This window comes from Chiloscyllium plagiosum, unplaced genomic scaffold (assembly GCF_037043375.1).
Source record: "Chiloscyllium plagiosum isolate Xiang-an unplaced genomic scaffold, Cpla_swu_hap1 HiC_scaffold_20, whole genome shotgun sequence".
NCBI classification, from domain to species: domain Eukaryota; kingdom Metazoa; phylum Chordata; class Chondrichthyes; order Orectolobiformes; family Hemiscylliidae; genus Chiloscyllium; species Chiloscyllium plagiosum.
Window position 1 is genome coordinate 45,675,378 of NW_028270158.1, and position 22,189 is coordinate 45,697,566.

The 22,189-nt window shown below is 40.7% G+C and overlaps 1 protein-coding gene across 2 annotated transcripts; it reads left to right on the top strand.

The window, feature by feature from the left end:
- The first annotated feature begins 802 nt into the window (after positions 1 to 802).
- Positions 803 to 21,655, top strand: LOC122560580 (neuronal pentraxin-2-like). Of its 2 annotated transcripts, none has more exons than XM_043711355.2 (5): positions 803 to 1,321; positions 9,393 to 9,609; positions 11,067 to 11,311; positions 15,451 to 15,630; positions 16,701 to 21,655. In XM_043711355.2, the coding sequence occupies exons 1-5, from the start codon at positions 872 to 874 to the stop codon at positions 16,926 to 16,928; spliced, it is 1,320 nt and encodes a 439-aa protein (XP_043567290.1). In that variant the 5' UTR covers positions 803 to 871; the 3' UTR covers positions 16,929 to 21,655. The 2 variants fall into 2 exon arrangements, with proteins under 2 accessions (XP_043567290.1, XP_043567291.1); XM_043711356.2 differs by having other exon boundaries at positions 9,396 to 9,609.
- Positions 21,656 to 22,189: the final 534 nt, after the last annotated feature.

Consider the following 22,189-nt stretch of genomic DNA (forward strand, 5'->3'; position numbering starts at 1 on the left):
GTGCAAGATTAAAAGTTCCAACAAAATGCATCTTTTTTTTTAACAATACCCTATACATACCTTTTCATCTCCCTGTAATACCCTTTGCAAATTTGTTTGTCCAAATCTTTTCTTCTATTGGTTACCTGTACAATCAACTCAGTAGTGTGACATTATATTTAGCTCCAACCAAATAGCTACTGACTTGCAGACTGGTTCACCAAAGTTCTTCAGGAAAGGAATCTACCACCCTCACCTGGCCTTATCTACATGTGATTCCAGACACAGCAATGTGGTTGACTCTCAACAAGGGAAGGTTGGGAGGACAGGATTGAATAAATGAATGAGTGTATCACTCTCCAAGCTGGACTGACAATCTTAAATTGGTTAATAATGTAATTCCTCAAAGTACTAATTGTAATGGGGGATTTTAGTTATCATTATACAGACCAGGATAGAAAGAGTGTTCAGGGGGAGAAGAGACGAGTACAAGTGAGTCAAAATTAGCTGTGCAAATAGACCAATTGTGGATTGGCTCACACAAATCGTTAATCTCTTTCCTCGGACAAAAGGGCTCGATTGTCCATCAGTCATGGTGATGACGCAAGTGGAGCCGAGGGTCCAATGGGATGAATGAGAGAGTGTGGGCACTGGGGTTGAGGTTGGCATAGCTTTGAGATTCCGCTGATTGCTGCCAGGGGCGGAGCTATAACTCTCCGGATCTCGCTTACTCTGGAAGGCCAGCTGACGCAAAGCTTTTTTCCACCAATAAACAGGAGCGAGGGAAGGCGCCAAGAGCATTAATCGGCTCCGGCTACTGGCTGCAGCACCAGTTGCAACCTGCTCCCACCGAGGCTGCTCTGGGCGAGCAGTGGGCACCCTGTTCGCCGTCATGTTGCTGCTGCTGCTAGTTGCCAGCGTCCTTCTCGTCCCCTGTATCCGCTCCACGGCCCCGGGCCAAGACTCAAAGGCCACTCGCTTCGTCTGCACCTCGGTGCCGTTGGATGCAGACCCCAGCTGCCCGGTGCCAGCCGTGCCCATGCCAGTGAACACAGCCCAAGAGCAGGAGCTTCGTGCCACCGTCGTGCAGCTGAGGGAGACCATCCTCCAGCAGAAAGAGACCCTGGGCAACCAGAAAGAGACCATCAAGGAGCTGACCAGTAAGCTGACCAGGTGCGAGAGTGCCCAGCTGGATGCCAAGTACAAGGGCAGCCGCAGGAAACAGCACGACCATGTGTCTGGCAAAGACACCATGGGCGACCTGCCCCGCGATCACAGTCAAGTGGTGGATCACCTGGGCAGGACCATCCAAGCGCTGAAAGATCGACTCGGGAGCCTCGAGGTAAGAGCGACAGGCCAAGGAGGAATTACTCCAAAGGGATCTTCCCGTGTTGTTAGATTCCTCTCCCCCGCCTCACTATCTTGGTGGTATTCCGATTCAGAAGCCGGCGTGGGGTATAATGGACAGGCTGAGCAGCGCTGCCAAGCCCCTGTTGTAGAGCTAGCATTACAACAGCGGACCGAATGGTCTCCCCATCAGGCCTGAAGGAGATTCAGTCAGGTAGTCAGTTTGTTGCCCTCCCAGCCGGAGCCGGGAGCTCAGGCGCACGGAGCTGTCCAGGGTGCTGAATAAACCATCCGCCCTGTGGTGGTAACTGAGTTTGCTCGAATGTGGCGGAATTAGAGCTGAGGGGGAGACAGAGTCTCATTAGCCTTTAGTATCGGACAGAGAACTATCCGAGAATGGCTGTAGCTCAAGGGCTCATCTTTTTGTATAATGGAAATAATATGCATTTGTGACTAGAGTGAAAACAAGTAAGGGAAACAGAGACAAGTGTACTCACCACTTTCTTTGGCCGGTCAAAGGTGTTTGCTTGAGGCGCTATCCCGAGTTTTTGCCAGTGACAGAGATGAAATTAGGTCCTAACTTTGAACCTTTTCATCAGCCGAGGGATCTGTGTTTAAAGCTCAACAGAAACCCACTCACTCTATTTCGCTTAGACGTTAAAAAAATGTCATCACTACAATTTCAGAATTACTCGTACTCGAGCAACACAAATCGGCCCACATGCTGTTTGAAAGTTGCGATCCAGTTGAACGGACCCTGTTCTTCCCCCACAATGCTGCAGAATTCTCTTCCAAGTACTGATCCAATTGCATTTTCAAAGTTACAACAGGGTGTGTTTGCAACAGCCTTTTCGCGCAGCCCCCTCGAAACGTTAGCTGTGCCTTGATGTTATTGTAATTAATGCAGCGAGCTATAGAACTGAAAACTCCAGGACAGGATATGTTTCCAACAGAGTCCTGCCTGCGTCTCACAGAAACCCAAAACTGGGCGACGAGGCTGGGATTACTGCTCGCTTATGGCATTTAATTCACGTCATTAATTGCCAAGACAGTCGATGGAACCGTGTTGGTTTAAACGGAGTGGACGAATGAATGAAGTCTGTAGTAAAAACTTACTGGGAATTAGTAATGCTGGTGAATATCGATAGAATTGGGATGGAGGTGCCGGAATACGGCAGGGAAAATGAGATGGCGAAATGTTTAATTTATTTTTCAATCAAGGTGGCAAAAAGAGTAAGGCTGATTAAAGATCAACTACGGTGTTTCCACATGGAGTCAGGAGCCTGTCTGAGGTACTTCCTGCATATATTGCCTTCCATCTTTAGCATGAAAGCAGACGTTGTCCTCATTATTGTGAAAAAGGAGGTGGTTAAGACACTTGAAGAGTTTAACAATGATAAGAAAAAAGGTGTTGGTCAGTCTGCCTGCATTTAAAGTTGGACGGCTCGGTGGCACAGTGGTAAGCACTGCTGCTTCACTGCGCCAGAGACCCGCGTTCACTTCCCGCCTCAGGCAACTGTCTGTGTGGAGTTTGTACATTGTCCGCGTGGGTTTTCCTCCCACAGTCCAAAAATGTGCAGCTTAGGTGAAATGGCTATGCTAAATTGCCCGTTAGGTGTCGGGGAATGGGTCTGGGTGGGTTGCTCTTCGGAGGGTCAGTGTAGACTTGTTGGGCCGAAGAGCCTGTTTCCACACTGTAAGTAATCTAAGGCAAGTGTGAGTGGAAATTATGCAGGCACTGGCCACAATTTTCCACCCATTTTTAGACTGAGAAGTTGTATTAAATGCTTGGAGAATTATAATTGGTTCACTGCATAAAGATAAGCTCAGCAGTCATGTCAGTCAATTTAATCTGGATGGTATGGAAGCTTCTGGAAATGACAATTTGGGACAAAATGAATAGTTGCTTGGACAAATGAGGTTTAATTAGGGAAAGCCAGTATGATTTATTAGGGGCAAAGCATGTTTAATTCATTGCTTGATTTTTTAAAAGCTGCAACAAAAAGGATTAAGCAGGATAAATGTTGATGAGGTAAACAGAGACTTCGAAAAAGCATTTGATACTGTTGCTGAATTACAGACTTGCGAGCAAAGTTATTTTTCATGGGGTATGGGCATCACTGATGGGGCTATCATTAATCCCCACTAGTAAATCCCCTGGTGTAAGAGATGTTGAGTTATGGATACAAAATTGTCTGAGTGACATGAAATGGAGAGCAGTGATTGACAGTTGTTTTTTGGGTTGAAGAAGGATCTATAATGGAATTTTCCAGGGTTTGATGTTCAGACCCTTGTGTTTCCTGATATATGCTTATGACTTAAACCTTAGTGTCCAGGGCACAATTTCAAACTTTGCAGATGCTACAAAACTTGGAAGTGTCTTGGACTTATTCATAGAGACATAGAGATGTACAGCATGGAAACAGACCCTTCGGTCCAATCCGTCCATGCCAACCAGATATCCCAACCCAATCTAGTCCCACCTGCCAGCACCCGGCCCATATCCCTCCAAACCCTTCCTATTCATATACCCATCCAAATGCCTCTTAAATGTTGCAATTGTACCAGCCTCCACCACATCCTCTAGCAGCTCATTCCATACATGTACCACCCTCTGCATGAAAAGGTTGCCCCTTAGGTCTCTTTTATATCTTTCCCCTCTCACCCTAAACCTATGGCCTCTAGTTCTGGACTCCCTGACCCCAGGGAAAAGACATTGTCTTTTAACCTCTCCATGCCCCTCATAATTTTGTAAATCTCTATAAGGTCACCCTCAGCCTCCGGCGCTCCAGGGAAATCAGCCCCAGCCTGTTCAGACTCTCCCTGTAGCTCAACTCCTCCAACCCTGGCAACATCCTTGTAAATCTTTTCTGAATCCTTTCAAGTTTCACAACATCTTTCCGATAGGAAGGAGACCAGAATTGCATGCAATATTCCAACAGTGGCCTAACCAATGTCCTGTACAGCCACAACATGACCTCCCAACTCCTGTACTCAATATTCTGACCAATAAAGGAAAGCATACCAAACGCCTTCTTCACTATCCTATCTACCTGCAACTCCACTTTAAAGGAGGTATGAACCTGAACTCCAAGGTCTCTTTGTTCAGCAACACTCCCTAGGACCTTACCATTAATTGTATAAGTCCTGCTAAGATTTGCTTTCTCAAAATGCAGCACCTCGCATTTATCTGAATTAAACTACAACTGCCACTTCTCAGCCCATTGGCCCATCTAGTCCAGATCGTGTTGTAATCTGAGGTAACCCTCTTCGCTGTCCACTACATCTCCAATTTTGGTGTCATCTGCAAACTTACTAACTGTACCTCTTATGCTCGCATCCAAATCATTTATGTAAATGACAAAAAGTAGAGGACCCAGTACCGATCCTTGTGGCACTCCACTGGTCACAGGCCTCCATTCTGAAAAACAACCCTCCATCACCACCCTCTGTCTTCTACCTTTGAGCCAGTTCTGTATCCAAATGGCTAGTTCTCCTTGTATTCCATGAGATCTAACCTTCTAATCAGTCTCCCATGGGGAACCTTGTCGAACGCCTTACTGAAGTCCATATAGATCACATCTACTACTCTGCCCTCATCATCTTCTTTGTTACTTCTTCAAAAAACTCAATCAATTTTGTAAGACATGATTTCCCATGCACTAAGCCAGGTTGACTATCCCTAATCAGTCCTTAGAGGAGGTAAGTATAGAACTTAAAATTCATATAGCCAGATCGGTAGAAAAGGGACAATTGGATCTCATTTGATGTGGTAAGTGTAAAGTGATGCATTTTGATTGGAAGAATGTGGGAAGACATTACAAAATAGAGGGTGCAATTCTAAAAGGGAAGTCCTGGATTTATATGCACAAACATTAATAAAGGTGGCAAGAGAGGTTGAGAGAGTGGTTAATAAAGCAAACATCTTTGTTGGATGTTATCACAGGCAAAATCAAGAAAATTATGCTTTCAGTAAAGTTATGTGTAAAACATTAGTTCAACCTTGATTAGAGTATCATGTCCAATTCTGGGCACCACATGAGGAAAGATGTGAAGACGTTATACAGACTGTAGAAAAGATTCAAAAGATTGCCTCCTGGGATGAGGAACTTCAGTTAGGTAGAAAAATTGGAAGAGTTGTGACTGTTCTTTATGGAAAAGAGACAGTTGATAGAAGGTTTAATAAAGGTATTCAAAATCAGGAAGGATCTGAACAGAGCAGACAGGACTGAATTGTGGCAATTAGTGGAAAGGTCAAGAACCAGGGGCCACACAGTTTAGATCAGTCGCAAAAGAAGCAATGGTGGCGTGAGGAAAGTTTATTACAGATTGGTTAGGATGTGGAAATATAATGAAACGGATTCAGTTGTGACATTCAAGGGAAAATTGGGCAATTATCCAAAAAGGAAGAAAGTGCAATTTCGTCGGGAAAAGGTGTCCTTCAACCAGCTAACACAGAACAATGGACCAAATGCTGTCTTCTGTAACTATTTAATGACTGTATGAATCAGAAAATCAATACTTCTGAATGTTGAAATCTATGAATTTAATCAAATTGAATTTGATTTTTCACCTAGAATGTTGATTAATTAAAATTTCTAAATGGAAACAATTCTGTTCTATAACCAGGTTAAAGAAGTGTTCTGTCTTTTCTGAAATTATTATTCTGGAATTATTTAATATTAAAATATGTTTCATTCTTTCACTTACCACTGACCAATTTTTTAAGACCATAAGACATAGGAGCAGAAATTAGGCCATTCAGCCCATCGAATTTGCTCCACCATTCAGTCATGGCTGATAAGTTTCTCAATCCTATTCTCCCACTTTCTCCCCCTAACCCTTGATTCCCTTGACACTCAAGAACCTATCTATCTCAGTCTTAAATATACTCACTGACCTGGCCGCCACAGCCTTCTGTGGCAATGAATTGCATAGGTTCACAACTCTCTGGCTGAAGAAGTTTCTCCTTATCTCCATTCCTAAAGTCTTTCCTATACTCAAAACTATGCCCTCGCGTCCTAGTCTTTCCTACCAATGGAAACATCTTCCCAACATTTACTCTGTCTGGGCCATTCAGTATTGTACATGTTTCAATTAGATCTCCCCTCATCCTTCTAAACTCCATTGAGTATAGACATAGAGTCCTCAAACATTCCTCGTATGTTAAGCATTCCTGGGACCATTCTAATGAACACACTTCAGGGCCGAGTACATCCTTCCTGAAATATGGGACCCAAAACTGTGCACAACACTTCAAATGTGGTCTGACTAGAGCCTTACAGAGTCTCAGAAGTACATCCCTGCTTTTAGATTCAAGTCCTCTCAAAATAAATGCTACCATTACATTTGTCTTCCTAACTACTGACTCAACCTGCAAGTCTACCTTGAGAGAATCCTGGACTAAGAGCTCCCAAATCTCTTTGCATTGCAGACTTCTGAATCTTCTCCCCATTTAGAAAATAGTCCATGCCTCTAATCTTCCGACCAAACTGCACAACCTCACACTTTCCCACATTGTACTCCATCTGCCACTTCTAACCTAACCTGTCCAAATTCTTCTGCAGCCTCCCAGCTTCCTCAATGCTACCTATCCTTCTACATATCTTTGTATCATCTGCAAACTTAGCCAGAGTGCCCTCAGTTCCTTCATCTAGGTTTTTAAGTGAAAAGTTGCGGTCCCAACACTGAGCCTTGTGGACCATCACTTGTCACTGGCTGCCGTCCTGAGAAGGACCCTTTTATCCCCGCTGTCTGCTTTCTGCCAGACAGCCAAGCATTTGGTTCTGTTGATTCCAACTTGAAGAGAATTATTGATTTTGAATTTTTTGGGTGCCCTAGAAGCATTACTTGTTGATTTAAATTGTTCTACTCCAGCTCAATTTGTGTATCTTCACTGAACTTAATCCAGCACAGTCAAAGTACAAAGCTTTTCAATGAATCCAAGCATTATACCAGGCAAGTCAATAAAAAGTATTCACACCTAAACAAAATAAAGTATTTGTTGTTTACAGCTGAACTTGGTTGTTTGGCCTGTGTTTTTGGTTAAAGTTTCAGATGGTCACACTCTGACTTGAAAAAAACCCTCAAGTAGCATATTACACTGGAAAGTCTAGTAAAGAGATCACTAACTGTTTAATCCATTGTGATAATCATATTTCCCAAAGAGCCAATTAACTTGAGTGCTGCTAACACAAACAGTAACCCGTGTACGTAATGGAATTTTTGTGTACTAAATAACATTTGCTCCATTCAGTTTTATGTGAAATGAGAAGTAGCTGATTGTAATCAGGGCCAACACATAGACTTTTAGTCTCCAAATCCATTATGTCTATTTAGCTTAGTTGAAAATAGACAACAATTTTTGAAGCATGTAGTGCTTTCTGAATGTATTACTGCACTTATTCAATTTTAATCCAATAAACTCTCTCTTTTATTGTTTTTAATCATAAAATAACTATTCTGACCATTATTTTATTGTGTATGAGATGCTACCATCAAGAAAATTCTACACTTTTACAGTAATTTTGTGATCAAACTCAATGCAAGGTGCCTTTAAGATGGGAGTTTCATCTTTATCCATGGATTTCTTAAAGAAATGTTGCAACATTTTCTTTGTATAACTGACCTTAAATCACTTCTCCAATTTTAACTTCAAATCAGCTGCATTACATAAAATAAAAAAAATTACATTTCTTTTTTAATCTCCATGTTATATTCAATGTTACCCATGGCACCAATATGTTTTATGGTTGATTGCATAGTGTATATCATCTGTTCACCATTATTTTTGTAATTAATGTATATCATTCTATTTAATTTATTTTTATATGATTGCACCTGTGCAATTTAATAATGTGTATTTTCACAAGATATTAAATAAATTCAATTGATAAAATTATTTTCAAGCTCTATAGCTTCAGCATTAAATAAAACTTTGATATTATTCTGTAATGTTCATACAATCTAGGTACAACTGTTCCCAAGCCTAATTTAGAATAGATTATTTTACTCTGCCTTTAAACTACAAGGGGGGGCAATGTTACACATTGGGCAGCTTTGTGACTAACCAGGTATTCCACAGAGAGAAATCTGAAAACCAAATGATCGGCAATAAGATCACTTTTACAAGCTAAGCATTCTATCAATGTTTTCATGCAATAGAGTATGGCTTAACTATTCATATTCTTTCAACTGATGCTGCAGATTGAAAATTATTTATTAGCAAAACTTAGCTTGTTCATGTTAAAATGCCTTTGCCAACTGATTTAATGAGTTTTAAATGGATGAATCCCTTAATGAAATTATAAGGCAAGATAGTTTCATTAAAAAGGTATTAAGTATTTGTGTTCTGAAATCAGACCATGTAAGCCCGATAGCAATAAGAGAACTCACAAAAGGTAATATTTAATAGAAAATAAGCATTCAAACAGTTCTTGTTCCTTGATGTGAAACTGTGCTGCAAAAAGCTGGTGACTTTCAATTAGCAACAACAGGGGTGGAGGAATAACAGAAGTCAGCAATGGAACATATGAATTCTTAACAACAACATTCCAGGGGGACAGATCACTAAATTGAAAAATAGAATATCATATGTTATTACAGAACCAGCTTAATCAATGGTACAATATACACCCAGCCTACAATTATTCTCTTTGCAATGCAATTCCTAACAGTTGCCCTAATAACAAATGCAGAGATTTTGAAAGAATTATATGTGCAGGATCATCTGCAAAATATTAATGTATGTCTAGGAATATTCTGAAATATTGATGTATTCTAGTATCCCAAATTCCAAAGCTGTTAACACTTTACAGGAAAACCATGCTGATGTAAATGTTTACTTTCTAACATTATTTAATTGCAGAAAAAGAAACAACCAGTTATTATTGTTAATAATCAGATATATCTAATGAAATCACAGACCTTTCTCAGGATGATGACTTCAGTTTGAAAATTTATGAACTAGATAATAATGAAGATATTGAATGTATTGTTGTGTATTATGAGAGTGAGTAAATAATATTTCAAAGCTTTTTTTTCATCATGGTTTTCTTTCTCAACAGCAGCAGACACACCCCAATTTTTCCAACCATACTTTCCCCAGTGACCTCCGTGAACAGCTTCAGAGGAAGCTGGGGGATTTGGAAAGTCAGCTGTTAAATAAAGTCTCTGAACTTGAAGATGAGAAGTATGTTCTTCTGAATGAGACAGCAGCCCATCGTTACAAGACAGAGTCTGCCCTCAATGCCTTGCATGAAAGGGTTACTGAATTAGAGAAAGGTATTGACTGAGCAAAAATATTCAAACATTCACTATTAAGCAATGACTTGGTTATTTTAAAATAATACTAATGTAGGTTATTCAGAATGAATCACATTGTGCTTAATATGATCAATGGGACAATTGACCTTCCTTTTGTTTTTCGTTTAACTAGTTACTGATTTACAGTAAATTGCCATCGCCAAATTCAGCAAATGCATAGCACTGCAGAACCAAACTGATGAAGTCTGTTGGATTGCTCTAAGTCTTAATTGTCAACTATTATTCACATACTAATTACATGACAAAGATAACCTTGAATGGGATAATATCTATACAATTTACTTGCAGTTTTGGCTCAGTGCTTGTATTCTTAGAGACTGTGAATTCAAATCTCACTGCAGAGATATGAGCACACAATTATTCCAATTCAGTAGAGTAACAGGGTGATAGTCATACAGCATGGAAACAGACACTTCGGTCCAAACAGTCCATGCCGACCATAATCCAAAACTTTACTAGTCCCAATTGCCTGTGCTTGGTCCATATCCTTTCAAACATATTTTATTCATGTCCTTATAAAAATGTCTTTTAAATGCTGTAATTGTACTCGCAACCATCACTTCCTCTAGAAATTCATTCCACACACAACCCACATTCTGTGTAAAACAAATTGCCCCCATTTAAAAAAAATCTTTCTCTTCATCTTAAAAATATGTACCCCAGTCTTGAAACCCTAGGGAAAAGAGGTCTGTCATTCACCTTATCTATCCCCCTTATAATTTGTATAAACCTCTGTAAGGTCACGTCTCAAGCTCCTTTGCTGCTGCGGAAAAATGTCCCAGCCTATCCAGCCTCTCCTTATAACATATGTTTACACAATACTTACATAAATACTCTTTTTTCGGATGAAACAATAAACTGAAGGGTTGTTTGTTCATTCAGGCGAGCATGAAAAAGTCCACTAGCATTATTTAGGTGAAGATGGTTTCCTAACCATTACTTGTCCTTCAATCAACATCACAAAAAGCTGTTCATTATCACATAGTTGTTTGTGGGAGCTAGTTGTATGCAAATTTACTGATACCTTTCATACATTGCAATCATCGCCATATATCAAAAGTATTTCATTAATTTCAAACTGCTTATAGATGACCTGAGGATGTGTGAGGTATTGTGTAAATTAAAGGTATTTCTTCTATATACGGTATTCCCATTGTGATTACATATATCTCTAAGCAACAAGCCTTACAGAGTGAATTCAACAGCTCTTATTAGCACAATGCAGACCTGACACTGAAGCCATATCAACAAGTAAAATGATTTGAATAAAGGCATCAGGTGTTTATGGTCAACTGTTTGATACAGCTATAAATAATTGTTCAGAAATGCTAATTTAAAGTTATAGAATCTATACAAAACAAATTACTTCCCTAGTGTCTGATATAATTGTTTAATCTTTTTTTTATCCACAATAGAGAGTAGCGGCTTTAAGTCACCTGATGATTTCAAGGTGTCGCTACCTTTGCGAACTAATTACCTATTTGCCAGGATAAAGAAGAGTCTCCCTGAGATGTACACCTTTACTGTGTGCATGTGGATCCGCTCCAGAGCATCGTCTGGTATTGGAACACCTTTCTCTTATGCTGTGACCGGACAAGCTAATGAAATTGTGCTAATTGAATGGGGAAAGAATCCAATTGAATTACTTATTAACAACAAGGTATGTATCACTTATCGATGATATGTTAAATGCACAAAAGTAACTGATCATATTATTGACAGAACATGTAAAAGGCTAAAATGCACTTAAGTAATATTAACATTTTTAGTCAAACATTTAACTGCCAGCTTCAAATGTGGACCATTTTAAAAGTGAACCCTTTCATTGATGTTTTCTTTTGGGATAGACTGTTAACAAGCAGAAAACATTTTGTCTCCAGCCATTGTTCCAAAATCCCTGCTTTTCTATGTCATTTTTTCACACATTCAAAGCCTCCTCAAAACATTTACATTGCACTACATCCATAGTTATCTCCCTTAACTCTGTCTCCCACTTTTGAAAATGACCTCACTGGGAATGTTGCTTGGTTAATGATGCTAAGTTCTTGTGGAATATAGATTTTCCAAGTGGTGAGTTGAAAGTGGGATGAAGGCTGTTGTAAAGCACTGTATGTAGAAGATTAGGATTAATTGATCTTTGCTACTTCTTGCCTCATGTTCTTGCCATCAAAATATGTGGCTATTTGATATTAACCAATGAGCTAAATACTTCCATTCCATTAGCTAGCATTTCTTTAAACAGCTTGTTGGTTTGGACTAATTTTGATCTTTATCCCTGTATTTGATGATTGTCAGTGAGTTGTCTGCAGCCTCATTTTGTGCTTTGGGGAAATCAAAGCCATTGTTATTAATCCTTGCCATACACTCTGTTCCTTCAACACTGAGTGTGGCACTGGAAAAGCACAGCAAGTCAGGCAGCATCTGAGAAGCAGGAGAATTGAAGTTTTGGACATAGGCCCTTCATTAGGAATGGCGGGAGATGGGAAGGGAGTTGAGAGACAAATAGGAGGGTTGGGTCGGGCTGGGGAAGGCAGTTTGGAAGATGTAGATAAGGGGTGATTATGTGAGGCTCAACCAGACCATTCATACTCTTGGCATCTTATTTGATCCTCGTAAGCTTCTGATTCCATTTCTGCTTTACTATCAGCATTGCCTACTTTCATACTGTAATGTCAACCCACCCCATCTTAATCCAGCTGCTTGTGAAAACCTCTTCATTCTTTTGCAGCTTGACTTATTGATCCCAACATGTTCCTAGCAGACACCTCATGTCTTTTGTGTGGAACACATCCAGAACTCTACTCTCTGTATTGTAACTTAAACCATGTCCCAATTACTCAGTATCCCTGCCTCTGCTAACCTCCATTGAGGTAAAATTCTGGATCAATGGTGCTGGAAGAGCACAGCAGTTCAGGCAGCATCCGAGGAGCTTCAGCAAAATCAACGTTTCGGGCAAAAGCCCTTCATCAGGAATAAAAAGTCCCAGTTTGGGAACCTTTGAATTTAAAAATCTCATTCTTGTTTTCCATAACCTCCATGGCCTTGCCCTTTCCTATCTCTATAACGTACCTCAGCGCCACAGCTCTCTGGGATCTCTCACTGCTCCAATTCTGGACTCTTGAATATCCCAACTTTCTCTTTGAAACTTTCTGCCTCCCCTTCATTTTAAGATGCTCATTTAAACCTGTTTTCTTTGACCAAACCTTTGTAAATCTGTCTTATTAGTTTCTTAGGTGATTTGATGTTAAACTTGGTTTTATTATGGCATGTTGAGCACCTTGGAACCTGTACAAAGTTACATACACTGTATATACACTATGTAAATGGTGTTTTACTACTGTACAAGACCATGAGTGCTATGGACTACATAGCAATAGGTATGGTACATATCACGTTCTTAAACAGGAAGTTAGTTTGTGATGAAGAAGACCTTAAGACCATAAGATATAGGAGCAGAATTAGGCTATTTGGCCCATTGAGACTGCTCCACCATTCGCTTATGGCTGCAAGCCCCATTGCTTCTCCACTTGGACTATTGTTAAATTGTCTGTGGTGTCCCTATGACATCATTGGAACCCCAGTGGTTTGGGTATCCTTACTGCCTATAAGCTAACATGCTAGTTGATGGGATTGGACAAGGAAAACTCCTTACTCATATTTAACAGCCTCCCACCACCAGACACTATTTCTGCAATGTCAGAGTGTTTACAAATCCCCACATCTGCCATGATTTTCTACATTCCTTGAAGCTTTAGATGAATGACTCCTCTCTGGCTTCCACTTCCAGGTGTCCAATATTCTCTCTAAGATTCAAGTCCTACCTGTTCCAGAGGTGTGTGATACCATCTCTGAACAGGGTGATTATTCCATTTCCCCGGCCCCCAACACCTTATCTTCACCATGGACATCTAATCCCTCAACACCTCCATCCGCCATGACCAGGGCCTCCAAGCCCTCCGTTTCTTCCTCTCCCCATGTCCCCACCAGTACCTTTCCACTGACACTCTCATTCGTTTGGCCGAACTGGTCCACACCCTTAACAATTTCTCCTTTGAATCTTCCCACTTCCTCCAGATGAAAGGGGTAGCCATGGGCACCCGTATGGGCCCCAGCTATGCCTGTTTTTTTGTTGGCTACATAGCACAGTACTTCTACTGTAGTTACGCCGGCACCACTCCCCACCTTTTCCTCCGCTACATCGATGACTGTATCGCTGCCACCTTGTGCTCCCACTGGGAGGTTGAGCAGTTCATCAACTTCACCAACACATTCCACCCCGACCTTAAATTCACCTGGACCATCTCTGACACCTCCCTCCCCTTCCTGGACCTCTCCATCAACAACCACTGACTCAACACTGACATTTTTTACAAACCCATCAGCTCCCACCATTACCTGGATTACACCTCTTCCCACCCTACCTCCTGCAAAAATGCTATCTCATATTCCCAATTCCTCCGGCTCTGCCGTATCTGCTCTCAGGAGGACGAGTTCCACCATAGAACGCACCTGATGGCCTCCTTCTTTAAAGACCGTAATTTCCCCATCCACATGTTTGAAGATGCCCTCCAACGCATCTCGTCCACGTCCTGCACCTCTGCCCTTGAACCCCACCCCTCCAACCGCAACAAGGACAGAACTCCCTGGTCCTCACCTTCCACCACCAACCTCCACATAATCTGCATCATCCACCGACATTTCCGCCACCTACAAATGGGCCCCAACACCAGGGATATATTTTCCTCCCCACCCCTACCAACTTTCCGCAAAGATCGTTCCTTCTGTGACTACCTGGTCAGGTTCACGCTCCCCCCAACAACCCACAGTCCCCTCCGAGCACCTTCCCCTGCCACCAAAGGAATTGCAAAACCTGCGCCCACACCTCCCTCCCTCACCTCCATCCAAGGCCCCAAAGGAGCCTTCCACATCCATCAAAGTTTCACCTGCACTTCCACAAATGTCATTTATTGTATCCATTGCTCCCGATGTGGTCTCCTTTACATTGGGGAAACTGGATGCCTTCTTGCAGAATGCTTTAGGGAACATCTCCGGGATACCCGCACCAATCAACCCCATCGCCCCATGGCTGAACATTTCAACTCCCCCTCCCACTTTGCCGAGGACATGCAGGTCCTGGGCCTCCTCTACCGCCACTCACTCACTGCCCGATGCCTGGAGAAAGAGCGCTTCATCTTCCACCTCAGAACACTTCAACCCCAGGGCATCAATATGGACTTCACCAGTTTCTTCATTTCCCCTCCCCCCACCTTACCCCAGCGCCAACCTGCCAGCTCAGCACCATCCTCATGACCTGTCCTACCTGCCAATCTTCCTTCCTACCTATCTGCTCCACCCTCCTCTCCGATCTATCACCTTCATCCCGACCTCCATCCACCTATTGCACTCTTAGCTACCTTCTCCCCAGCCCCAACCCCCTCTCATTTATCTCTCCACCCCTGTGGCCCCCAGCCTCATTCCTGATGAAGGGCTCCTGCCCAAAACATCGATTTTCCCGCTTCTCGGATGCTGCCTGACCTGCTGTGCATTTCTAGCACGACTCTAATTTTGAGTATTCTAAAAATCAGCTAATCCTTGTTTTCCTTTTTTAGAACCATCTGGACAAAACAATACTAAATGTTGTGAATGTGCAAGAAGACAAGCTCTTGTGTGTGTAGATCTTTGAATTTAAAATCTCATTCTTGTTTTCCATACCCTCCATGGCTTGCCCTGTCCTAGCTCTATAACCTACCTCAGCACCACAGCTCTTCTAAATACTTATCCTAAGTATTCCATCAACAGGTTGCTCAGCTGCCCATTAATATTAATGATGGCAAGTGGCATCATATTTGCATAACATGGACCACCAGGGATGGTATGTGGGAAGCTTTTCAGGATGGCCAATCACAAGGCACGGGGGAGAATCTGGCACCTTGGCATCCCATCAAAGCAGGTGGTGACCTGATCCTGGGACAGGAGCAGGTGAGTGTCACTTTGTGCCCATAATAATGATTTCCACAGTCGGGTGGAACACGTATGATATTGAGATAAGAATCAAGAGGATTACAGAAAAGTTACATGTCCCTCTGAAAGAATATTGATAAAATAAAGCTTTTGAAGCATAAAGTATAAATTTCTTCTGCATATAATTTGGCCACTGTCAGATCCCAAATGTGCAGCACTCACAGTACCGCACAGGGGATGTCAGACTAGACTTTTTATCTCTGTGTGGGACTTTAATCAATGATGTTCTGACTCAGAGGTGAGCATACTACCTCTTCATGTAGCATTATTACAGAACAATTTGAGACATAAGAGGTAGTATGTGAAATGCTCGGAAGAAATAGATAACTTTGAACTGGTGGCTCCCGGAACTCTCCACCTCTGTACAATTTTCCTCCCTTTCTGTGGAGTAGCACAGAGAAAATGCACAAGCAACAATCAAAATGTTGCTATGCATAGGAGTAAAGGTAGCAGGCAAAAGCAGGCAAATAGAGTTGAAACACAGATTGGGCGTAACCCAGTTGCATGCCAGTACAGGCGCAAGGGACTGAATGGCTTCCTTATGTGTGTATGAACCTAGTGACTTCACACTGTCAAATATCCTAGTAGAAATTTGTAGATCATACTAAATAGAGCGAGAGTTGTAGAGGCATACAGCACAGAAACGGATCCGTTGGTCCAATCAGTCCATGCCAAATGTAATCCGAAACTAGTCCCACCTGCCTGCTCCTGGTCCGTATCCATCCAAATCTCTCCTATTCATGTATTTCCAAGTGAACTTTCATGTATATCCAAGTGACTTTTAAACATTGTAATTGTACCCACATCTACCACTTTCTCAGGAAGTTCATTCCATGAGCTAATCACTCTCTGTGTGAAAAGAATGCCCCTCATGTCTTTTTTAAATCTCTCTCCTTCACCTTAAAAATATGCCCCCTAGTCTTGAAATTCCCCCATCCTAGTTACAATTACAGCAAGCAGAATTAAACTGGCACTTGTATTGAATGTACAGCAGCAATCATTTGTACGTGAATTTATTCTTCATCTAGGACTCAGTTGGAGGAAGGTTTGATGCAACTCAGGCATTTGTTGGAGAACTGAGCCACTTCAATATCTGGGATCGCATCCTCACTCTGGAAGACATCAGAAGCATGGCCAACTGTTCTGCCAACCTGGCTGGCAACATCATTCCCTGGATTGATAACAATGTGGTTGTGAATGGTGGAGCCAACAAGTTGCCACTGGAGACTTGCAAGGAGCGCTTGGTTAGTTCCTGATCCCTGGTCAGGATTCACTTAAGTGCCGCTTTCTTTTCCTACAGACAACTTTCTGTGATATGGTGAAAGGTATATTCTTTTTTCCCAGCTGAATTTTCCCTTCCTGGGAGGGAGCACTGACTGTGGTATTTTATTTTGTGTCTTTCAAACTAAATGATGCTGTCAGCCATACATCAGTAGGTAGCATGCTCGTCAGATGATGATGTGCTCAGGTCCTAACCAGAGACTTAAACACAGAAAATCCAAGTGAACATCCCCAGTGCAGTTTTGCAGGAGTGTCGCACATTTGGAGGTGCCATTTTCAAGAGAGAGATTAAACTGAGGCCCTGGCCATTACTTTAATGGGTGTTACAACATTTCATAGCATTATGTCAAGATGATCAGTTGAGAACTGCCTCCCATTCCCCACCTGTCATGTTGAACATTTATCCCTCAATCAATATCACTAATAAGTAGGCAACCTGATTTTTAACAAATTCCTCTTTGTGGGATCTTGTGCACAAAATGGCTGATGTCCTTCCTTATTGTTACAGTCACTACAACTCAAAAAATAGTTAATTGGCTACAAAGCATGTCTGGACATTTCAGGGTCATGAAAGGCATTGTATAAATGTGTGTTCCTTTCATTCTAATTTACAGAAGTGTCTGGGAAAGCATTTCTGTCTGAAATGTTAATATTTCAAAAGCTGATTGATTTGTATTGATTTGCACACTTATCGCTATGGCCCAGATATTGCAATCATCAGCAAAGATACTGACCTTGAATAAATGTGCCCACAAAGATTAAGATCTGGTCTGAATTCCCTTTCCCAACTTAAGTTTGAATCTAGCAGGAAGTCAAGGGGCTTCCATGCCATAGTGATGTCATCAAACAGAGTAGACAGCCAATCACACTGAAGTATTTTCACAGACAGCAAACCAGTAAGTCAAAATGCAATGATTATTCTTCACTTTTAGCTATATCTTTCAGAGACCAGATGAAATACTGGGAAGTACCCATGGCTTGGGTTAAATGTTTAAATATCACAAAGTTTTTTTAAAAATCAAGATCTTTCAGAACATATGGGGAGCTTTTATAATTATAACGAAGAGATTTGATGTTCTACAAATATAAAATTACCCTTTCAGGGCCAGAGAGGTTTTCCAGTGTAAATTATGAATGTAGAACACCATTTAAAACCCATATAGATATCATGCAACAAGGTGTAACTTTTACAACTTTCACTGTGAAACTAATAGCAAAAAGTGCAAATTGTTATTGGTTCAGTAATGTCTACTTGAATGCAGACTGTGGTGACTTCAATAATGCGCCCTATGAGGAAGCATGAATTACTGACAGCAACATCTGGATTTCCATGTTTAATTGCTCACATGCAGATTTCTGTAGCTACTGTCTGTTTTAGAGATGTAATGAAAGTGAATGCTGACATTTCCATCATAATTACTATCACAGAGCCAATCTTTCTAGTATTCCCACTTCTATGTCGCAAGAATTCAGCTGGGGAAAAGAGGAGCTACAGAAACTTTCCTGTTATAACATGTTCTCTGTTTTGCAGTCACTTTATCTGCTGGTAGTCACAGGGCAAATAGATAGTTCAGCCAAACAAAACAGCACAACTTTTTCACACCATTACTTTTATTCTTGATGTTTGAGAAAAGTCAAAGCTTATAGTTTTTTTGCATTAATGTTATTTTCTGTAAATAACCAAATGTTTTAATCATTGGGGTGACAATTTGTAAACCTATTTTCATCAGCTTCAACAAACAGACTTTTTTAAAAATTGATCAACCGAGAATCATAGATTTAAATTAGCTTTATTCTGAATTTGAATGGCTTTACTAAATGCTTTGTGCCAAAGGTACATTATCCAAATTTCAGATGATGTAGCACACTTCTTTTAAAAACTGATATACTTTAAAAGTGTGAGACTAGCTTGTCCTCTGTCCTTCAGATGTGACTTGTTATTCTGTTTGTGCTTTTGCCAGCTCACCAAAAACACTGAAACCGTAGCCAATCATTCAAAGGCCATTCTGCCATGGTCGAGGCCATGGTGGTAGGTGGTTTGACCTTGAAGAGCACCTTTTAGGCACCCAATCCTGTCCTCACATGTGCATTCCCAGTTGGAACCAGGTTGATAATCCTTCATCTCTTACCCTCCTCACCCAGAATACTGGGCCCAATTCTAACATTCCCAGCTCTGTGCGCCATTAGCAAATCTAGCCCAACTCAGCATTGAATGCAATTGTTTCTGGTCTTGACATTGTGACTTCCCTTACTGAGTCCAAAAAAGGGCATTGGGTCTCAGTTGAAAAGGAATAGATAAAAAGCAAATAAAGCCAGAAGCAACGTGCAGTCAGATGGTGTTGCAAAGTGGATGGAAGAGTGTGGACATTAGGCCTGCCAGAAATCAGTGTGAAGTTGAAATGAACTGCAATTCCACAGCCTCTCTATTTGAAGATAACTGCTGTTGATTAAAGGAGCTGTTTGGCAGAATCCATGCTATTTGTACTTTGTGAAATAGTGACAAAAGCAAAGTATTTCATGCTTTTAACATGCAAATATTACCCAACAGGTAAGATGCTGGGGCTTAGAAATAGAACAGTTGGTGACTGGAATTTGTTAGAGCTGCTAGCAAGTGAGAATGAAACAGTTCTTGGGTCGGAGCACAAAACAGGGAACTAATAATCAACAGGCAGTACACTTCACAGTTTACCAGATGGCAAAACAAAGTTAGTAAGTTTGGGCAGTATTTCTGTCAGAGCTATTCATTCCCACTTTTACTCCAATCGATTTGTCTGTCCAAGCCTGCAATGGGATAAACAGAACATCAGTTATAGTTTCACAACTAATTACAGTCAGGGGGTTAATTTATTTTGTAATGTTCTCTTCCTTTTCTGATGCTATTGAGATTTACAAGTGACACCTTAGTGTCTATTACATAGCATTCTAGGTGCTGGTTGTGGATAGGATACTTGACCTTGTGAGCAGTCACAGCTAAAATCAATCCAGTTCTGCATGATACCCATTCATGCTCACCTTCCATTCCAAGTTACTGAGACATTGTAAGGAATGGAAACACTCTCTAATTTATCCCCTTTCTCCATTACAAAGATAATTGTGGAATTTCCAGCTAAGATTAACAGAGAGTTGGCATTCTTAAATGAAACAGCATGACCCTGGGGCAACACATTACCCATCAAGGAAAACAATTAGCATCAAACCATACAAGACCTGAGCTGTGAAAATCAGCCTATTTGGCTCATCATGCTTGTTCTTGCTCTTCAAAGAGCTAATGAATTAATCTCAATCCTCTGCCCATTACCCAATTTATTTTTCTTTTCATGTAACTGTCCAATTTTATTTTTAAAGTTACCTGTGAATCTGCTTCCACTGCCTTTTTCGCCTGTGCATTCCAAGCCGTGATAACTTGCTGCGTAAAGGAATTTGTTCTCATCTCCTCTTGGGTTCTTATGATTATCTTAAATCAGTTCCTTTGGTTACTAACCCTACTGCCAAAGGGGATAGTTTCACTTTACTAAGATGTGAGAAGAACCACAATATTTGCATTTTCTGGTTCGATCAAAAGACCTAGAATTATGCTTGAGATTTAGTGCGGTCTCTGTGATCTTATGACTACACCAATGAACGTGTTCATATTGAGATCCTGTCTTGCCGGTTGATGCAATTGTGTTAAACCAATGTGAAATGGGCTTAAAAATACATACTACAAGCACGAATTTGCTGTAACTTGTTAAGTGATACATCCCATTTGTGGCATTAAACACATTTACATAGAGAAAAAAAGAACTGAAAGTCGGAAAATGGGTGATAAAATGGCATTTAGCCCAAATGCTGGTGCTAGCTCTTTGAAAGAACTATCCCATTAGGGCAACCACCTCTGATCTTTTTCAATTGCCCACCAAGTTTTCTCTTCTTTAAGCATTTATTAGTTCTTTATTCTAAGTCACAACTGAATCTACTTGCATTGACATTAAGTCAGTCTGCTTCAGATCAAAATAACTCATTGCAAAAAATATTTTCAACTCATCTCTCCTTCTTCTGTTGATTATTTTAAAGTTGCATCCTCTGATTACAAAGTTCCTGACATTATAAACAGTTTATCCTGATGTACTCACTAAAATCCTTCATGATTTTCAACTCCTATATTAAATATCTCCTGATTTTTATTTCCTTTGCAATCAATGTACAGCAGACAAGTGGTTCACTAGTGCCCTTTTTAACCCTTCACACAACATCAAGATCCCTCCAAGCCTGCGGACTTCTGGTTCAATGAATAAAGATACAATTAAACTGTCTGAAGCTTATGTTGAAAGTAGCCAAACTTCATGCTTGTTACATGGTCTACTCTTTATCTGTATCCCATTTTTCTGATTTTAGAATGGCTGTCAAAAGAAATGTGTCTTTCTACGTCATGCGGGACTGTGTTATTTTGTCTGTCTTTGTGGAATTGTTTCTTGTGTGCCAGTATAACTGTCTTTGTGAGATACTGGCCATCTCTTTTATTGCGTGGCATTCAAGTTTCAAGAAGCATTTTGAATTTTCAAGATGAAAAGTTTGCATTTTATGACTTTTTTTCATTACATTGACTGTATACATGAATGTCTTTAGTCCTCTTGTTTATTTGATGTTTTTGCATCAAAATGATTGTTATATCTTTTGGTAAAAAAGAAAAAAACTAAATAAAAAGGAATGCATTATATTAGTACATCAAGAACACTCTAGCATATTTTCATTCTTTTGCTGTGAATTTCTGGTCTTCATTTTACAGGAAGGGTGTCCAGACATTGGAGATTGTAATTATCTGGAAAGAATGAACAGTTTGGGTCACTTTTCTCTAGAAAAAAGAAGACAGAGGGATGACATTGTAAGAGGTCTTTAAAATTATGAAAGAGTTTGATAAGATGTTGTGGAAAAGCCTTTTACACATCTGGTAGTGGAAAGAGACTCAATATTAGCCTTCAGAAAGAAATTGATAAATATTTTTTGAGAAAAAATGGAATTCGGGAACAAAATGGAGAAGAGGGACTAACTGAATTGCTCTCTGAAAAGCTGGTGCAGACTCATGGGCTGAGTAACATTCTTCTGTATTACAATATTCTATGATTTTGCAAGTGGTGGTAGGGGAGGGAGAAAATCCAAAATTAGGGGATCATAGATAAAACTCAGTCACAAATAATTCCAATGAAGTCAGGAGAAACATTTTACCTCAACAACAGTTGGAAAGTGGCACTGGGAGTAG